The sequence below is a fragment of the Anopheles coluzzii genome, chromosome 2 (genome assembly GCF_943734685.1).
Source record: "Anopheles coluzzii chromosome 2, AcolN3, whole genome shotgun sequence".
Taxonomy (NCBI): Eukaryota; Metazoa; Arthropoda; class Insecta; order Diptera; family Culicidae; genus Anopheles; species Anopheles coluzzii.
Window position 1 is genome coordinate 67452582 of NC_064670.1, and position 20532 is coordinate 67473113.

The 20532-nt window shown below is 39.1% G+C and overlaps 3 protein-coding genes across 7 annotated transcripts in view; 1 reads left to right on the forward strand and 2 right to left on the reverse strand.

Annotated features, from left to right (window-relative positions):
• LOC120959432 (uncharacterized protein K02A2.6-like) overlaps positions 1 to 20532 on the forward strand; it is a 66487-nt gene that overhangs the window by 35002 nt on the left and 10953 nt on the right. The gene's annotated exons all lie outside the window — the stretch shown is intronic.
• Positions 2934 to 5909, reverse strand: LOC120950812 (charged multivesicular body protein 7). 2 transcript variants are annotated; one of them, XM_049606531.1, is made up of 3 exons: positions 5777 to 5909; positions 5104 to 5679; positions 2934 to 5036 (listed from the first exon to the last, which is right to left on the reverse strand). In XM_049606531.1, exons 2-3 carry the CDS (start codon positions 5578 to 5580, stop codon positions 4158 to 4160), a joined length of 1356 nt encoding a protein of 451 aa, XP_049462488.1. In that variant the 5' UTR covers positions 5581 to 5679; positions 5777 to 5909; the 3' UTR covers positions 2934 to 4157. The 2 variants fall into 2 exon arrangements, with proteins under 2 accessions (XP_049462488.1, XP_040225073.2); XM_040369139.2 differs by having other exon boundaries at positions 5752 to 5909.
• LOC120959835 (uncharacterized) lies at positions 19456 to 20468 on the reverse strand. 3 transcript variants are annotated; one of them, XM_040383513.2, is made up of 3 exons: positions 20342 to 20468; positions 19840 to 20227; positions 19456 to 19779 (listed from the first exon to the last, which is right to left on the reverse strand). In XM_040383513.2, the coding sequence occupies exons 1-3, from the start codon at positions 20434 to 20436 to the stop codon at positions 19687 to 19689; spliced, it is 576 nt and encodes a 191-aa protein (XP_040239447.2). In that variant the 5' UTR covers positions 20437 to 20468; the 3' UTR covers positions 19456 to 19686. The 3 variants fall into 3 exon arrangements, with proteins under 3 accessions (XP_040239447.2, XP_040239446.2, XP_040239448.2); XM_040383512.2 differs by having other exon boundaries at positions 20306 to 20468; XM_040383514.2 differs by lacking the exon at positions 20342 to 20468 and having other exon boundaries at positions 19840 to 20299.

Consider the following 20532-nt stretch of genomic DNA (forward strand, 5'->3'; position numbering starts at 1 on the left):
TTACCCCGCACCAGCCCTCACCGATTTTTATACCGGAGCCCCCGGAAGAGAAATGTCAAGTCGAGAAATGTCATTTTGCTCTAAACAACTTAACCTTGTCATTTATTACACCTTGACCGGAGCCCCCGGAAGAGAAATGTCAAGTCGAGAAATGTCATTTTGCTCTGAACAACTTCACCTTGTCATTTATAACACCTTGGGTTAACGGCTCTAAAATGACGTACAGGGTTTTCCAATTGAGTTTAGACTAGCTGCATACTTTTTTTGAATAGTCGCAATAGATTCTTGACTAGCATCCTCTATTTTTGATTACGAGCAATGGATTATTCACTAGGAGCAATTGATTTCAGCAGGCCGATTGCTGGCGCGGAGTGACCAGATTGTTTTTAGAGGTTATCGGTAGGAAATCTAAAGCAATTTCGGTAATTTTCGGTAAAAACAACTTTTTATTCACTCACAAAACTTATTAAATTCTAATTTTACGTTGAACGGTGAATACTTAGAAAAACATTTGATTTTTGGTTAGAAAAATTGAGTTATAGTGCGCTCAATTGTAAACCGATATTCGATCGAAAATCGATAGTACTACATATGGTCACTCTGAAAAATTTGCCCAATCTAGTTTTTGGTTAGGTTATGGCTATGGGTCCACTACTGCATATTTCAATTCAGCCGTTATGTGCTTTTGTCTTGTATTGTGCATTAATAAAATCAAAACAATAGCACCGAAAACCTATCAGATAAAATATATCTGACTTTGTGGATGATATATAGCAATAAAACAAATGCTTTAAACTAATGGGCGGATGAAATCAAATATTATCCACAGATTATTATTCAAGTCGATCTGTCACACCGGATGTAATAAACGCGTCGCTCTTAGGCTGGCATGCAGGGATCTGCTGAAATCAATTGCTCCTAGTGAATAATCCATTGCTCGTAATCAAAAATAGAGGATGCTAGTCAAGAATCTATTGCGACTATTCAAAAAAAGTATGCTGCTAGTCTAAACTCAATTGAAAAACCCTGTAAAGTCCCTCAACTATGGCGACCCCGCAAAGGCCCTAATCCACCACCTGATATTTTTAATCCACCTTGGTTACCACAGAGCGATTCAGAGGGTCACCATTTTGTAAACCTTGTTTACAATTTGTCTGTCAAAATCGACGCCGGTCAGCTGATGCTTGGAATAAACAACATAAATAAGATTGCAGAAGCTGAAACTAACGCTTCAAGTTTTCTTCATCCTATCACGTTCCATCGTTAATAGAATACGACTTCCTTGTTAACCTGTTCAATGCTGAGTAAGTTCTGCTGATTTGCCAAGGATATCTTCGCATTGTTTACCCAGTTCCGTTTGTTCTCCAGGTTTGAAATTGCAGTCACAGCTTCTGGGGACGAGGGTTGCCGTCTAGCAGCAGCATTGTTAAAAATGGTGAGACATTATGCAGTCCTGAACGCGACCCTACGCGATGTGTGGGAAGCGACAAAGCTCCATTCCGATTCGCCACAATCGTCGGGTTCAGGGTGATCGTCTATGCTGCTGCTGTTCCAGTTCCGGTTCATAGGAAACGAATGTTCGTGCTCCTGTCTTGTTCCAGTGGTAGAGAATTCATGCCAACTCGGGTGCAGCTTAATTTAAGTGCTAGCGCAAAAAGACGAGAGATAAATGTCGTCCCGGCAGTGTTAAACAACGGCGGGGGGTCCATTTCATTTGTGCTCGAGTCAAGTACAATACAGAGCGAATATGATGTTTGAAGCATTTGTGGTGGGTACATAGGTGACATATATAGGTAGGGGGATCATAGCTTACAAATTCCCACATTTGTGTGAGGCAAGTGCATTGCACGGCAGAAAAGAGAGTGTGTAAAAAGGTTGATCAAGTAGGTGCTCTCGGTAGGGGTGCACGGTGCTGCTGGTGTACGGCCCGTACAGTATGAGTATCAAAATGTTTTGTACATAGTGTTTATTTATATAATATTTTGTGATTGCGTAAATTGTTGTGACGAAAGTTATGAAAATATCATTTTGTCAATGTTATAAAGGAAAATCGTATTTGATAAATGCTACCAAAAAACACAAATATATTTGAAGTTTTTTTTCCTAATTATTATTGTTACAACGGGTTTGTTAAACATTAACTCACTTTACCTTCTCCTACTCCTTGGTCAGCGATTCGACAACTTACGCACGTTCTTCCATACACACACTAGTGAAAGGCGGGGCAACTGGAACTCACCGGGTCGGAGCAATCCGAAGCATCCCGTAGCCGTGCGGGTCAACCCGAAACGTACAAATAGATGTAGTATGTGCAACGATTTCGGTAGATACGAATCCTAAAGCATAAGCGATTCCGGCCCATTGGTGCAGCGAGTACGGGTCGAGTATTAAACCTACTTTGACCTGACCCAAACTCGCTGCACCAGTGGGTCGGAGTCGTTTATGCTTTCTTACAACTACTTATCATTCGAGTCAACTTGAAGTCCTTACGGTAGTAGGTCCCCGAGGTAGGGTCGGATTTGTTTCCGACTCCGATCTAGCACACCCGCTCCACTTGTGGGTCGGAATCATTGATGATGCATGATTTGCATTACCCTATTGCCTCAAAACCATTTACTGTAGCTCAGTCTAACCTGCTTTAGAATACGCGAGCATTGTTTGGTACCCAGTTAGTCTGGTATGAACTGACAGGGTTGAAAGCGTTTAACCGTTACATATCAGGCTGGAAATAGACGAACCGAGATCGTCGCGGTACCGCGAAATTCGCGCCTTGTTTATAACAGTTGTAGAACAGTTGGGCTGTCAAATCTTCCGCGCCTCCGATCGCGCCTGCTGTTTCGCAGAGATACAAAACTTCGGTATTCCTGAGATTTTCGCGGTAGCGCGAACCGAATGTTTTTACTTTTTCTGGCGGATTTGTGTGAAGACTCGTGTCGAGAAATGAGTTTTGTATTTTATTTTGCATAAACTATGTGAAATAAATAATTAGATTCGCAAATTGATAAAAAATATATCTTCTTGGCACATTTAATCGTCACCAGACCTCGGATGGTTCCATACACGAGCCGCGATTTTCTCGCCTATCTGTCAGATTTTATAACAGAATTGACAGCTCAAGTCATAGGCGATTTTCGCGGTACCGCGACGATCTCGGTTCGTCTATTTCCAGCCTTAAAAGAAATATTCGGCCAAATCCAAGGTGTGTTATTGTTCCGAGTTTCGGCAGGAGCCCACAAAATTGAGCTGTCAAAACTGAACATTTACTGTGTACCTATTTTCGGCAGCATTTAAAGTGAAAAATAACTTGTTTATCGTGATTTTAGAATTCCGAACAAGTTTGAATAAATTAAATAAGCATAAAATCTTTAATATGTACCACTTTTTTCATTCTTTTACTGTTCTGATTCTCTTAATCACATAACCTGCCGAACGATTGGCTGACAGCAAAGCTGCCGAAAAAAAGCACAATTTATCTGATATATTGAAAAATACGTAATGTAATGGAGTGAAACTTCGTATGTGAATAACAAATAAGTACACTTTCGCTACAAAATTGTGTTTTGTGAATTTTTTTACCGCATTTGTGAAGAATTTCACGTTTTTAGGTACCCTGCCGAGAATAGGTACACTGCCGAAAACTGGTACAGTTACCCTACCATTGGATTTCTGAAAGCAAGAGCATAGTAAACTGTTTGTTTACGTTTGAAAGCTATTTCCTATTTCGCCGACGGCATTTCGTTTGTAAAATACTATTAAAAGGGAATTACTTTCTGATTATAGGTACATCCCACGAATATTAGTTGAAAACTAGGATTTTACCATCAATAAGGGACCACGATATTCGTTGATTACAAGGATTGTACATGTAATCAGTGAATAATTATCTATTAGTAGAATTTTACTAAAGATATGCCATCGGCGAAGAAGGAACCAGTTTGCAAACGTAAACAAACAGTTTACTATGCTCTACCTTTCAGAAATCCAATGCTAGCGGCACACGATTCGATCGTAGTGGCACACGATTCCACCGTAGTGGAACGCAATTCAACCATGGTTGCACGCATTCGATCGTAGTTGCTAGTCTTGAACTCAAGAAGGCCATCTTGTTGAGTTGTACGAATTGATGACTGTACCATGGGACCACCCCATTTAGACTGTCATTGTGCATTACTAGCTAATTTAGAGCTTTCGATATCGACTCTTAATGCTGCCAAACGTTTTTCGATTTCTGTATCAAAATCATGCGCATTGCTGGGTCTATTTTCTACGGGAGGCACTAGTGCAGGCGTTGAAATATTATGTTTGTCAATATTGCTTTCAGTTAGCTTCATATCTATAAGATCTCCTAATTCCAGTTCAAGTTCCAATTCATCAATATCATCAATAGGAACAGCACTGATCATTGAAAGCATTTCGTTATGTTGTTCTAAAACATTCTTCATTTCAGTCACCGTATTATCCAATTGTTCAATTGTGATTCCTGATGTATTCAATACGTTTTTCAATGCATCGGTGCCTAATTGATATGCTTTGATTACATTTTTATCGGACTGGCAATTATGAATTTTTTGAAGAATTCCTTGAAGCGTATCCAACGCAGTAATTTTGAGTTGCATACTTTTTTCTAGAATATGTTTCTTTTTTAATAAAGTTTTAGCCATTTGCTTCTGACCGTTTTGAATATGTTGACGAACTTTCTCCATTGTTTGACTTATATCATGCTCGATGGAGGTAATATCTTCCATCAGTCGATTCTCTCTCTGCTCAATCTCGTATATGGATTTTTCAATACTTGTAATAGGTTGAGCAATTCCATCAATAGATGCAAATTTTATAAGAAAAGTTTTAGTGTCGTCAATAATTACACTTTTTGTCGTCAATCGTTTTTCTTTTTCGAGGAAAATAATCGGCGGACCGACTCCATTGCGAGTTATGTTTGACGATTGGAACAATATAAATAGGAAATCCTCATATTTCATTGTTTTGTTTTGAAGGTTGTGTGTTGCAACAACATTTTCAATAATTTTAATATGTTCCTAAAATAATCACGTTAAGGTAATATTAAAAATGATGTTTTTTAATATTGATAAATAGTATACTCACCACTGCAATAGATTTGACGATATAACTATCAGATTCATTGAAATTTACAAAGCCTGTAATAGCTCGAACTGTTTCATAGCTCCATACTAATGGGGTTTTTATGAGCTGTCCTACTGTCCACAGATTAAAACCGTAAACTCCAGTTTTGCCATGATCTTTAAGCAGGTTGTCACTACACAGCTCTCTTTTTGACAACATATCATGAAATACGGTATTTAAGCAATATGGAACAGTGCCTTTACGACGAAAGCGTTCTTTCAATGTCGTTACAGATACCACGCTGGACCCAGATTCACGGCATGATGATAAAATCAAATCTTTCCAGAATTTCATTTTTGAATCATAACTCGTGATATTTAGTTGTCTTGGACGAAATTCCGCTAATAAAACACCCATTCGTCTATCGTCGGACCAACATTCAGGAAAAAATGAAGAATCAAAAGATGTCGTTTTCTCTTGTTTAGATTTGTGTTGCATATTTATAATTTTGTTCAAGAGTTCAATTCAGAACTGCACCTTGACAGTGCTCGTCGATCTGTATATTTCCTTGGAAGCAACCAGCATCTATATTTGATACTATGAAACAAGATAAAAGAAATAAGTCAAATTAAATCATTTACAAAACATTCCGATGCATTAACTGCTCACAATGCCTCGGGAAAAGTAGCAGTACCAAGTAATACATCCAATAGTTCACAACAAAATCTTCTATAGTTTGCGATACACTAACAAGTTGAATGCTTGTTGCTCAACAACATTCCATACTGGCCTCGGTACATACAAGGTGTTTATTTAGAAGGTGAATTGTTAGCGAGTTTTCCAGGCGCCATCATCAAGGTTATTAAACTCTATACAGGTTATGATAGAGCGTTGAAGGCGGCGCTCTGGAACCAATCGAACGAGACAAACAAACACGACTCTGTTCGATAGGTGCTCTGTCAGCTGTTCGATGTCTTATAGACCTGTCATGATGCACTGCAATACGCCTTTCTTTTCGTCTCGAAAATGAAGCATTTTCATAGTTTAAATGAATATCCACCTACAGGGGGAAGATTCAACTCACATAATATCAATAACATAATTTACTAGTTATTCACATCTATAATAACATAGAAATCATTCAAATTTAATATTGAAAAATGTAAACAAACGTCCATGCCAAAACACAAACAGTGCATATACATAGATTATGTACACACAATAGTTTAATACGTTTCAATCCTTTATATTTGATGTTATAATTGATTGAAAAGTTTAACAATAATTATTGATAGCTATTTTAAATATTTTGCACGCAATTTTAAGAAGAAAAAGAGACAAACTACGTAAACAAACTTAAAAATGTCCCGAATTGAATTCTATCTACTGTAGCTGTGAAGCGTTTGACAGCCAAGGCACTCACTGCACAGGTTGGTATCGAACATCACAGACAGAATTAACGGACATGTTCGACTCGACGTTTGTCTTGTTTGTTTGTTTGTGTCTGACAGTGCACCACCATATGATGATATGGGTTTGTTCGTGTCGGATGTCGTGTTCGATTGCTGCTAGAGCGCCACATAAGAGGGTCACCGTCAAGGTGGATTTAAAAATATCACCGTAGCAATCAAAGTGGGTTTATTATACAGGTGGGCTTATCCCGAACAAATTGACAGCCGTACTGTAGAAAAATGAAAACGAAATGACAGGAGGGGATTCGATCATTTGTTGATGTATGCGTGTGAATTCCAATGGCTATTTTGGATGATGTGTCGTAGTGTGGGTGAAAAACTACGTATCACAATCGAATCCCCTCCTGTCATTCGTTCGTCCAATATGGCCTTCCCGCCAAACCTATAAGCCCACCTAGTCCCTATACCCACTTTGGTAGCAATGCGCAATCTCAAGCTGGCCCTACACGCTGCATTCATGTATGCGGCTACAAATGACAGCTACAAATTTCCATTGTTCTCGATCTGTCAGCTCGTCGCCGCTCGTAACCCGATGTATGCGGGTTACCGTAGCAATAGACGATGCGCAATCTCAGATTGCGCATATATTCGTTTTATCAAAACATAAGTCATTTCGCGTAGCCAACCCTGAGCTATAAACGTCATTTCCATACATTTTCAGATTGCGCCAAGATTGCGCATAAATTTTCAAGATTATATGTCCGAGGTATATAAATTTTTTTGACAGATAAATATATCAAACCGACCCGTTTGACAGATAAATATATGCGCAATCTGAGATTGCGCATCGTCTATTGCTACGGTTACGAGCGGCGACAAGTGACGTATCTTCCACCTGCTATGTTTACATTACTGTTTCAAGTGTTGAAGGGAGGGATGATCATCGAATTCAATTTTTAAATTTGAGTAAAATAAAATTAAAAATTACGTGCTTATTTAAGCTACTGATAAAATTAATACAAATTATTAAAAATATATTTATGTAATGTTTTATTTGAGGGCAATAATAATATTGAGAATAAAATGAGGCTTAAATAAACGTATACGAAAACAAAAATGTTGGATACATTATATGGGGATGTGTTGGTATTGTGTTTGGAGATTCCTTGGAAGTTTTCAGGCGGACATTTTCGATTAGCAGTCAACCACGCCAGCACTTAACAATGGAAGGAGCTAAAACCGCCCAAAAATCGAATAAAAATGTAAGTTACACCTTTTCTCATAGAATGACACACTAAATTATTGGTTGTTTTATTATTTTAGCCTATTCAAGATGAGGAAAAAGTCATCGAATTGATCAATTTGGTAAAAACTTATCCGTGCATCTGGTTAGATACTGATCGCCAGTATAAAAACAACGAAATAAGGCATCAAGCCTGGCAACAGATAGCATCCGTGCTGGAGGAGGATCCATATTGAAATTAAAGGAGAGACACGTCTGTTCCGTTTGGAGCTCAGATCAAGACTGACTTAATTATATTTGAGTTCTATTTATATATATACAGGAAATTGATAATTCCAACACTCTCCCTCAATTTCTGAAAACACTTAATCCCAAACCCATGCGATGTAGAACAAACGGCTTTACAGGTAAACCCTTCGTCATAATATCCGCCACTTGTTCAGTTGTCGGTATATACTTCAGTTTGATGATTCCCCGTTGGATGAGATCTTGCACAAAGCGAAACTTGATGTCTATGTGCTTTAGCCGGCTGGTTTCCTTTTCCTCTCCCATGACTCGAATCGCCGATTGGTTGTCTTCATGGTACACTACAGGATAATCCAGTTTGATGTCAAGATCCTCCAGCAGTCGTACTAGCCAAATGCCATGGCATGCCGCCATGCACAATGCTATAAGTTCTGCTTCTGTTGAAGATAATGTAATTGTTGTTAGTTTCTTTGTTGACCAACTCACCGTACTACCATAAACTTTGAAAACATAGCCAGTCAGCGAACGTCGATCGATCGCATTGTTTCCCCAATCAGCGTCCGAATATGCTTCGATAGCTGGTAGATTGTCATTACCTTCGAAGTGTAAACCAAAGTCCAAGGTACCACGCACGTAGCGCGATACTCGTTTTAGATGGTACCAATGCTGGTCTGTGGGGCAACTTTGAAATTGGCTGAAATAATTCACTGCTGCACACAAGTCCGGCCTAGTTGTCAAAGTTGCATACATTAAGCATCCAATTAGTTCTCGATATGGCTTATTCACACGATTGCATTCTTCACCCTTTTGCAGTTGCAAACGATTCTCAATCGGAGTCGACACTGGTTTACAATCCTTCATGTTAAATCGTTGCAGTAATTTTTCGAAAAATGATTGTTGGCTTATATGAAGAACACGTTGTTCTGGTTTTCTTTTGATTGTCAAACCGAGAAAACACTTCACTTCACCAATATCCTTCATTTCAAATTCCTTTGATAAGCATTGTTTCACTATCGTAATTAACGGCATTTTTTGTCCAATCAAAAGCACATCGTCCACATAGATTAATAAAAATAGCTGGTTTTCTCCAGATTCACGCACATACAAACACTTGTCACTTATACTTCTTTTAAATCCTAGTTTTTCCACAAACATATGGAATCGCAAATTCCATGCTCTTGACGCCTGTTTAAGTCCATATAAAGACTTGTTCAGACGACATACAAGATTATTCCCTGTTTCAAACCCTTCGGGTTGTGTCATGTAAATCTCTTCACTAATTGTTCCGTTTAAGAAAGCACTCTTTACATCCATTTGTTGGATTAACATACCCTTCTGATTTGCCACTGCTAAGATCGTTCGCAAAGTGTCAAGTCTAGCAGTGGGTGAATATGTTTCAAAATAATCAAAACCTTGTCGTTGGCTAAAACCCCTCGCCACCAATCTTGCCTTATAGTGATCTTCAGAACCATCGTCTGTTTGTTTTATTTTAAAGATCCATTTACACGATATTGGAACCCGTCCTTCTGGGAGTTCCACCAAATCCCAAGTATGGTTTCGCATCAAAGCATCCATTTCTTCGTCCACTGCTATTTTCCACTTTGGCCAATCTTCTCGTTTCTTCATTTCCGCAATGCTACATGGTAGATTATCCACAAAATGTGAGGCATTTAACGCAAAACCACTTAGATCATAATCTTCATGCCACGATGGCGCCACACGTTCTCTAACTGGACGAGAATTTGTTGCTTGGTCCAAGTCACTAATTTCACGAATTGTTTGATCCAAGCAACTGTCAAACGATTCATCGTTTTCAATGCCATGCACACTTTCACTATCATTTTCTACCTGTTCACTTGAGCCAATATTATTTGGCACTGAACCACCAGGAATATAAATTTCTTCATTTATGGAAAAATCACTATCACGCATGTTCATACTATTCTTTTCTTCGACGAAAATCACATCTCGCGCAATAACACATCGATTTCTTTTCGGATCCCAAATCCGATACCCATTTGTAGCATAACCAATGAACACACCTTCCCATGATTTGAAGTCGAGTTTTTGTCGTTGTTCCTTTGGAACATGCACGTAAACATTTACACCAAAAACTCTAAGTTTGTCAACGTTTGGTTTTTCCTTGTTCCAAATTTCATATGGTGTCAAATTGGAAGCTAAAGCCTTCGCAGGACATCGATTGGTTAAGTAAGCGGCTGTTTGGATTGCTGGCCCCCAAAGCCTTTTGTTCACATTAGAATCCTTCATCATTGCACGAGCCATTTCTACGAGAGTTCTGTTTTTCCGCTCACTAACACCGTTTTGTTCCGGCGTATAAGGAACTGTAAACTCGATTTGTATCCCCTTTTCTTTGCAAAAATTCAAAAATTGAATATTGGTGTATTCTGTACCGTTATCACACCGCAAACGAGATATTTTTGATCCAAATTTAGCAGAAACTATGGCTTCAAAGTCACGAAATTTTTCAAAAGCTTCACTCTTTGTCTTAAGTAAAAACACCATTGTGAACTTGCTCCAATCATCTATGAATGTTATAAAGTATTTTTCACCATAAAAACCGACAGGAGTGATAGGGCCACAAATATCGGAATGAATAAGTTCCAATAATCTGCTCGATCTTCGATCTTCACTTGTCACAAATTGCTTTCGAGTGAGTTTTCCTGCAACACAAGCTTCACAGATAAAGTCTTCATCACCTCGCTGCCGAATTGGCTGCATTCCAATCACCATTTCGTTTCGCAAAATCTGATCTAATCCTTTTGCACTTATATGGCCAAAACGACGATGCCAAATTTCTAAACACTTCGGAACCTTCCCACACGAATAGAGACATGAATCAGCTACATCCTTAATTTTCAATAACGTCAATTCGTAGAGTTTTCCCCGTCGGCTTCCACATGCGATTGTCTGCGACCCGTATTTCACTAAAACCTTTCCATCCGAAAACTGCACAGTTAGTCCAGCTTCTTCCATTTTGCGTACGGAGAGTAAATTCACACGCGCATTCGGTATGTAGAGTACGTTTTTGAGAGTAACAGGTACCAATTTGTCACCAACCGAAGAAAACAGTTTTATACTTCCATATTGTTCCGCAACTATTGTTTCACCTTCCTTGGCCACTGCAATTGTCATAGGATTATCCATTAGCATTAGTTTGTCCAGCAAGTTTCTATCGTTAGTTAAGTGTTCCGACGAACCGGAATCAACAATCCAATTTACCTGCTGTGACGTACTGAGAATTTCATTGCTACCAATGAAACAAACACCATCATCACCAAAATACGCATTGTGTTGGTTCGAATTGCTTTCCTTTTGTTTCTGTTTTTCTGGGCAGTCCCCGATTTTGTGACCAATCTTTTTGCAACCAAAACATTTCAATAGTTTCTTTTGTTGGTGCCTGCCACGGTTTGCACTGTATTCACTAGAAAACGCAGCTGGATAGCATTGTGTGTCGTTTCTTGTTTCCACACTTTTCTTTGTTTCTTCATCTAGTAAACGTGCCTTTACCATGTCCAATGTTAACTGCTCTTGAGGCATAGTTTCCAGAACAGTAACCACTGTAGCATATTCAGACCCAATAGTCAATAACAAATGACAAATTATGTCTTCATTTTCCATGGTTCCACCCGTTGCCTTAAATTCTCGCACTAGTTTGTCAAATGCTAGAAAATGCTCCGTTAAGCTAGAATCTCCTTGTTTTAGTAGCAGCATTTTTCTTTTCACATGCATTTTACTTGACAAACTTTTTCGCTCGAACACCTTTTGCAATGTGTCCCATATTTGCTTGCTGGTTTTGCACTCTTGTACATACTCCAAATGTGTGTCGTTAATACGCGAAATCAACAACGACTTACATTGTTTGTCCTTTTTGGATTTTTCTGTAGAACTTTCACTTGTTGATGGCTCAGAAGAAATACATTCCATCAAATCGTATTCTTCAAGTACAGATAACATTCTGAACTTCCAGGAAGAATAATTCGTCCCATCGAACAATGGAAGCAAAAACAATTTGGAATAATCCATTTTTTCTGAATAATTTGTGTACACCACACGATCACTTTTCGCAACACTTTTTGTTTCCTGGCCTGTTTCGCCTTTCTGTTCCATCACACTCCTTTGTCACAACGTCACTCCTTTTTGTGGGGATCGTGCTCACAGCACACCACCACTAGTCTTTTCAAATCGTTATTCCCCGCCTCTTTTGAGAACAATAACACATCAGCATTTGCTGCCGACACCGCTCACACCAGACTTTTCCGTTGTCTTCGCTCGTTCTTTGAATTAGAGCCACAACAATAAAATATCGTGAACGTATTGTCCTACACAGCACCAAGCGAGCCTGGGCCCATAACCTATTGAAATTAAAGGAGAGACACGTCTGTTCCGTTTGGAGCTCAGATCAAGACTGACTTAATTATATTTGAGTTCTATTTATATATATACAGGAAATTGATAATTCCAACAATCCACAGTGCGTTCATGCTAAATGGAGGAATTTAATGAATTCCTACCGGCGGACTAAAAAGGAATTCAGCACGAAATTTTGCTATTTTATTACTTCATATTTGTTAAGATCGTTTCTATTGTATAAATATTCAGGTTCCAGCTATTGAAGGAGGTTTGGTATGCCTACGAGCATATGTCGTTTCTACATGAAACGACAGCTCCATGTCGTACAATCAATACTGTAAGTAGATAGTGTTTATGTATCGTTTTGTGGAGCAATGAATTAATATAGTGTTGTATACGATAATATAGGTTGCCGACCCCTGGGGACGAAGTGGTGAGTGCCACTCGGGGCTCGATCGTAGGTACGTGGGTGCAAGGAGATGAGAGTTCGAGGCTCTCTCCTACGAACCGTGACGGAGTACGGACGTTGCTGGTACTACGAAGATATAGTAATTGTAATTGTACGGATAAGTAAGAAAATAAAGAGTGAAAGTACAACGATACAACAACTGGCGACGAGGATTATAAGAAACCACCCGTGCAATAGGCAGTGATCGTGCAATAGGCAGGCATCGTGATCATGAATAGCAACGGAGAAGCTAACCAGCAGACGAGCAACGGTGATGAGGAGCGGCCATCGCACAGCCGCCATCGCGGTGACACGGGAAGCGTCGATCCAACGGAATCTGGACCCAGCTGGATTCACGAGCTGTTTCGCCAACAGCACACGATGATGCTGGAGCAGCAACAGAATTTCATGAAGCAGCAGGAAAAGCTGATAGGCGAGATTTGGCAGACAGCGCAACTTAAGCAGCCCGTGAATGGGTCAGAGCAGCTTAGTGATGTGCTGGCGGGCCAGGTGAAAGATTTTCACTTCGATCCGGAGAGTACGACGTTCGCCTGATGGTTCTCGCGTTATGAGGATCTGTTCGAGAAGGATGCAAGTAAGCTAGAGGATGACGCGAAGGTGCGGCTGCTGCTGAGGAAGCTGGGGCAAGCAGAACATGAGCGGTACACGAGCTGTGTACTGCCGCGTAAGCCGAAAGATTTCAATTTTACGGAAACTGTAAGTACGTTAAAATCGCTGTTTGGCTCTCGTGAGTCAGAGGTCAGCAAGCGATTTAAGTGTTTGCAGTTACAAAAAAGTGGACTGGAGGATTACGTGACGTTCGGTTGCCGTGTTAATAAGAGTGTAGTGGCAGCAGAGCTCGCAGGGCTTACAGAGGAACAGTTGAAGTGTTTTCTGTTTGTGTGTGGGTTAAAGGACGACAGAAACGCTGATATCAGGTTGCGGTTGCTGAGTAGGATAGAGGATAGTGAAGTAACCACGCTAACGCAGTTAGTAGAGATGTGCCAAAAGATGGTAACACTGAAAAAAGACACTGAGATGATTGAGAGTGAGAGCAAAGAGGTAAACGTCGTGAATGACGGGAAGTTTGAGAGACCCAGTCCAAAGCGAGGGAGGGAGAGCCATGAGGAAAGACAGGAAGGATATTCTAATAGAGCAGCACCGAAGTGTTGGCTTTGTGGTGAGGAGCATTATGCCCGAAAGTGCCATTATAAAAGTTACCGATGTAACGAATGTAGCAGATATGGTCACAAGGAAGGATTCTGCAACTCTGCAGAGCGCTATAGGAAATCCAGGATGCAATATGAAGAGGATAATTATAATGATTATAATTGAAACAGTGTATATGGTAAACGGTAAAGGCAAAGGTCACGTGAATGTGATATTAAATGGCGAGCCTGTGAGGAAGATGGTGGATACTGCTGCTGATATTCGATAATATCATCAATGAAGGAAAATATTTACCATACGGAAAAAAAAACAGAAGAAGAAGTAGAGAAGGCTTCGGTTAGCCAATTGTACAATTTTTACAGCAAAAAAAAAAAGTGATGTAATTAGATAAATTTGATGAAATAGTTCATGGTGCGGGTCACCCAGGAGATATAAATTGTTATATCGTGAATGTGTGTGTATAAATCAACAATGAATAGGGAACAAAACGCGAGTCGTTCAATGTAAGGTGGAATGAGCCAAGCCGCCGGTATTAGTGGGGGAGATGTTGTATACGATAATATAGGTTGCCGACCCCTGGGGACGAAGTGGTGAGTGCCACTCGGGGCTCGATCGTAGGTACGTGGGTGCAAGGAGATGAGAGTTCGAGGCTCTCTCCTACGAACCGTGACGGAGTACGGACGTTGCTGGTACTACGAAGATATAGTAATTGTAATTGTACGGATAAGTAAGAAAATAAAGAGTGAAAGTACAACGATACAACATATAGCGTTTCTGTTCTCATGTCAGGCAAATCTTGAAGGAACTTCTCGAGAACCTGTTGTTATCTCGACCGCTCCTGCAACCACCGCTTCATGCAGTTCAACTGCCTCAACAACAGCCACGACAACTGCCACAACATCCTCCACTGGCTCCTCTTGTGGCATGCTAGAGGGTCGCACAGCGTCCAAAGGACGCAAAAGAAAGTTTAGCGAAACGACTTGATCAAGTCAGATTAGCGAATGCTTGACAGCCATTCAAAGCATTGCTAATACTGCTACTGCTGCTGCACCTTGTTCAAAAGCCAGGGCTCTGGGCAACTTTGTAGAGGCACAAGTTGCCACCTTCGAAGACAAACACCCAGAGTTCTGTGCTAAACTTATCAGGTCCATAACGACGGTCATGAATGATCAAATTGATCAATTTTATGCGGACCAACGTGCCTCCTCGATGCATGATCATGCATATCTGTAGGTTTAAAATTTAAGTGTTAACATAGTTTAAGTTTTTGTTGGAATTTAAGAATTTTATGAATAAGTGAATTATGTATTGTTATGTATTATATATTGTTAAGATAGTTTAAGTGTTTTTGGAATTAATGAATTTTATGAATTACTGAATTGAGCCTTGTAATTATTTTCCATGAACTGTGAAAATCCGAAATTTCTGTTTTTACTGTCCAGGAGTAACGGTCCAAAAAGGCCGTATTGCTTAAGATAATTCCTGTTTGAAAAAAAAACTTATTCGTATCGTTCATAGTAATAATGACATTTATTTTGTATGTACGCCTTACATTTCTTGTTTGCATCGGTTTAGCATAACGATAGGAACTTTATTAGTTTCAGTTATTCTTTGTTGGTTTTTCAGATTGTATGCACACATTGAGCTAATTGCCATGTAAAGAATTCTACTATTCTTTAAAAAATAATATTAGTATATAGTTCACCACAGTTAGCTTTTGACTTGCGAGACTTGTCTCAAGTAAACGGTGCCTTTATTTATAAAGAATGCTACAAATCACAAATAAATGATTTTTATTTCCACGAAAGGAAAATATAAAACGTGTTAGGAAAAATAGGAAACATTCATAAAGATTTCGCAATGCACACAAAAATCAAATACAAATTTGCTTTCGCTTAATACCATAATTCTAATTAGTACGTGGTGGTTTATATGCTTCCGAAAATTACACAACTCTGCGCGGTTGCGGTAAATCAAATGGTAATGGATCATTAAACTTTAAATGTCGTGCTAAGTGTAATCGCATGTTTTGCAACACTCTAGACGGCCTCAACGGAACGTGTCGAAGAGGTAACATTGTAGTAGGGTCAACGTTAGACTCTTGAGAGGAATAATATCTAGATGCCGTATTTCTTGTGGGTGCAAGAAGAGTTGTATTATAATTCCAAAGCAAGTGCCGACGTCTAAAGTTGTGTAGATGAATTGTTGCCAGAACGATTTTTTCAGCTACTTGTGGTTCTAATTCCATTGGTTTTGCTAAAACTCGCCAGACTTTTACATCAATGCCAAAACCGTTTTCTACCGTTCGACGAGCTCGCGAATGCCTGTAGTTAAAGTGGCGTTCTATTGAGTTTGCGGTATGCATTCCAGCAAAAGGCCGGAGACAATATTCTTTCAATGCAAACGCTTGATCACCCAAAAAAAAATAGGGAACCTCGATCTCGTAAGGAATTTGTAAAATTTCAGGATCGGGTATATTTAGCTCCCGGCGCTCCAGTTTCTGGTATATAGCACTGTTTGCTAACACTCCACCATCAGAAATTCGACCCTGGCAACCGACGTCAGCAAATATAAAATTTGAATTAGCATCCACTATGCCTAGCAAAACAATGCTGAAAGTGCTTTTATAGTTGAAAAACTGGCTCCCACTATTAGTTGGTTGTTTTAAGGTGACATGTTTTCCATCAATGGCACCAATTACATGAGGAAAATTCCATTTTTCCTCGAATCCTTTTGAAATCTTCAACCATTCTGTAGCAGAAGACGGCAACTGTAAAGAAAAGTTATTTGAAAAAAATATTATAAAACAACGTTTTGTTCTTCTTCTTCTATTTGGCGTAACGTCCTACGCGGACATGCCGGCCTATATACAGGCTTTCGGGACTTAATTCATTACCACGTAGTCGGTCAATCCTAGCTTCGGGGGGACGGTCCGTTCTAGGTTTGAACCCATGGTGGATATGTTATTGAGTCCTTCGAATTGACGACTGTACCAGGACCGCCCCGTTTTGTTATAATCATTACAATAACTCATACATATTCGCGGATATTATTGAATACGTTTGTAGCGGTGGCTTACGTCCCGACACTCATTTTCGTGACTTACAAGATAGTTGCTTTACCGCGACATTGGAAAAACGGGCACGAGAAATGTGTTGCCTTCCCTAGAATTTCTTGTGAGCACCGTACATTCCCGCTACGAACAGATTCAATGATACTAGCTAGATAGCTAGATACTAGATATTATCACTGTTATAAACTATGTATTAAAACGATTAAATCTCTCTGTTTGTATGACAACCTAAAACATTAGTGTTAAGTTCCTTTCTTTCATTTGTTTCGTACACAAAGAGGTACACAATAAACAACACAATACACAATAAACAAAGAGGTACACAATGAACTTATACAATAAAATTTAGACGTTATTCTAACATTTAAAATACAAAAACAAAACATTCCCGCCGTTCCCTTCGCGTGTGATTTCTGATTTTGCCAGTTGTCAAATGCCGGCGTGTTCGGCTTACGCGTCAATGGTGAGTTACCAGTATCAAATCATCTCGTCCACGTTAGCCTACAACATTAATGCCCATAAAGGGATATGCGGTTATGTTAGCAATAATAGTAGAAACATCCAATCCAGACAGATAAAATTTTAAATGAAAGTTCCCCAGCACGTTGGAACGAACATTGGGAAAATTAACTGTGCTATAAGACAAAGTGAGCCGGTTTCGTAGTACAGTCGTCAACTCGTACGATTTAACAAAATGCCCGTCATGGGTTCAATCCCCAAATAGACCGTGCCGCCATACGTAGGACTGACTATCCTGCTATGGGGGGAATCAATTAGTCATTGAAAGCCAAGCCCACAAGTGGGTAGAGGCAGGCCTTGACCGACATCGGTTGTTGAGCCAAAAGAAGAAGAAGAAGAATAAGACAAAGTTCGTTCCTATTTTTATGGTTAGTTAGTAAAAAAAAGATTGTCCAGTGAACCTTACGTTTTACTGAGTTTTGTATATTTTGTAGGGTACAATCTCAATGTGCAATGGTTTTTATATTCAAAAACGTTTTGACATAAATTAATTTCCTTCAATATAATTTTTATACTACGAATTTAGTCATTTCTAGCATAATCCTACGCCAAAAAAATTAAATAATTAAGCTTTTTGCGTGTTCACAAGGTTTTAATGTTGCAGCCATTTGTTTTACATCGAACATGGTCAGGGCTGTGTGGATTGATGGACAAACTATTCATAGACTTAACAATAGAAAAAGCACTATTCATTCTTTAAAAAATATATAATACAGGGTTTGTTGGTAACTACGGCAACGCAAACAAAAAGCTGTTGTGTAAAACGCAACATGGTTGCGGCAAATAGTTTAGTGCTCTATAAAAATCTGACACAGCCCACGCGCAGACTATATAGATTTAAGTATTAACACTCGTTTACCCCATTCTTTTCGACACATGTAAGCTAAGCTAGTTTTTAACGTATAAGTGACAAGGGCCTGACGTATGCCTTCGGCTATCTTTAGAGCTGCCCTTAAACGAAGGGCTCTGTATCGTTATCTTCCTTTCTCTTCGTTAACTCACCGACCTAGACGGATGCAGTGCGTGCTCGTCCTAAGTACACTAAAAGTTAGCGTTGAATAATTTGCCAAAACGGCTTATAATGTGCCTGCCTTATAATATATATCTACATTTTACTTGGCCATGACATTCAAAATCGTCACCCCGAACTCAATCACACCAAACTTACAACACGCTCAGCTACCGCCACGTGCGCAGCCACACTGCAGTAACAGTCAGCAATGTCACAGTTGTCAGCAATAATCGACCGAACCAGCCAGCTGACGACTAGCCAAGTTGTCAGCAATTAGTTCAGATCTAGTTTAGGACTCCATGAGTAAGGAATACATTTTTTTTTTTTGAAAAACTAGTTTTCTCGCTGGTGTCTTTAATTATTTTGTTCTTTCAATTAAAAACTGACTGAACTGATACAAACTGACTGTCTTTTGTTTTGAATTACTGATGATGATTATGGATCGAAGTAAGTTAAAATAATAAATTCAGTAGGCGACAAATCATATATAAGCACATTTGGGATGTTGAAATAAGAAATTGCAATTATGTAGGTTTATTATATTGATACCAAGTAGACGTCCAGTTTACCAGCTGTAGAAAGAGGCAAACTTAAAGTAAACGCTAAATTACTGTGATATATCACTTTGTTTCAAAATGAACAGTCGCCTGTTCGTTGGCCTTAACAAGCATAGCAATCAGATTTATTTGATGTATTTGATAAATTGATCAGATATAATAAAAATGAATTAAAATAATGGGTGTTCTTGTGTGGCTTATTTAGAATTGGTTATTAATTTATGTAGCAAGCACTGACGCAATAAAAGGCCCATTTATTATTATTATTATTATTATTATTATTATTATTATTATTACCAAAAGAAATATTCTCAACCTGTGGTTACGTTAGTGACATGACCTGAATAGTTGTTTATTGCAACAAGTTCATTTGTTAAATAGTATAACAGCAGTTTTTAGGCAATATATTAGTTTTAGAAAAATAGACTTTAATAACACGAGCACCAGAAAACGAAACCAAACTTAAAATTACTATATATACAAACAGCTTAGATAAAGTGGTCATCTTATAAGTAAGAAGAGAGTATTAGTATGGAATTGTTACCATATTAAATCAGTGAAATAATACCTTAACGTATTCCTTCAATTCATTTATTATGTATGTACAAACATCACGCACAATACGGGATACGGAACTGCTAGAAACCTAAAACAAATGGTAATATTATTATCATTTTATATCGTTCAAATATTGCATAAAACTTACCCTAAACAAAAAAGCAAGAGATTCATATGAGTCTCCCGAAGCTAAAAAGCGAAGCCCGATGCATAATCGTTGCTTCGGGCAGATCGAAGGTCGCATCGTTGTATCTTGTCGCTCAATTTTTGGACCAATCCTATTTAAAAGATAGTAAAATTCTTCGCGATTCACACGTAGAAAACTTTCTAGCCGGTTGTTTGGTCCTTCGCCATCTATCGCCCTAAACAGCCGGGTCCAAACGCTTTCCCTCTCCAGAAATAGATCGGTCATCCAGCAGCGCCGTGCATTTTCCTCTTGCTGCAGTTCTTCGCCTTCCTCTTCTATGAGTATCAACATGAGAGTAGCCACTTCAGCCGCTAAAGTTGGAAGAAGTTGATTTATTTCCATTTTTCCACTGTAAAAAAAAGAAACTTTGTGTATCACGGCAAAAACACAACCGGAGTGATCTCCGCATAATATAAACACAACCAACTATGTTTGACAACCACAATATGACAGCTGAACATACACGGATTGAAAAGGTCCCAAACGATAGCTACATCGTGTAGCTACATTTGACAAATAAAACAAAGGAAAATGTGTAGCTGTCATTTGTAGCCGCATACATGAATGCAGCGTGTAGGGCCAGCTTCAGATTGCGCATATATTTATCTGTCAAACGGATCGGTTTGATATACAGGCGGTCCCCGAGATACACGG

What these genes read in the sequence shown, in the direction of transcription:
- LOC120950812 (XM_049606531.1), bottom strand. Translation starts at nt 5,580, where the DNA reads ATGCAACACAAATCTAAACAAGAGAAAACGACATCTTTTGATTCTTCA. An exon ending in TCGTCAAATCTATTGCAGTG is followed by an intron (nt 5,037 to 5,103) that starts GTGAGTATACTA and finishes TGATTATTTTAG; the next exon opens with GAACATATTAAAATTATTGA.
- LOC120959835 (XM_040383512.2), bottom strand. Translation starts at nt 20,436, where the DNA reads ATGCGGCTACAAATGACAGCTACACATTTTCCTTTGTTTTATTTGTCA. An exon ending in TATTGTGGTTGTCAAACATA is followed by an intron (nt 20,228 to 20,305) that starts GTTGGTTGTGTT and finishes TTTTTTTTACAG; the next exon opens with TGGAAAAATGGAAATAAATC. An exon ending in CTCTTGCTTTTTTGTTTAGG is followed by an intron (nt 19,780 to 19,839) that starts GTAAGTTTTATG and finishes CATTTGTTTTAG; the next exon opens with GTTTCTAGCAGTTCCGTATC.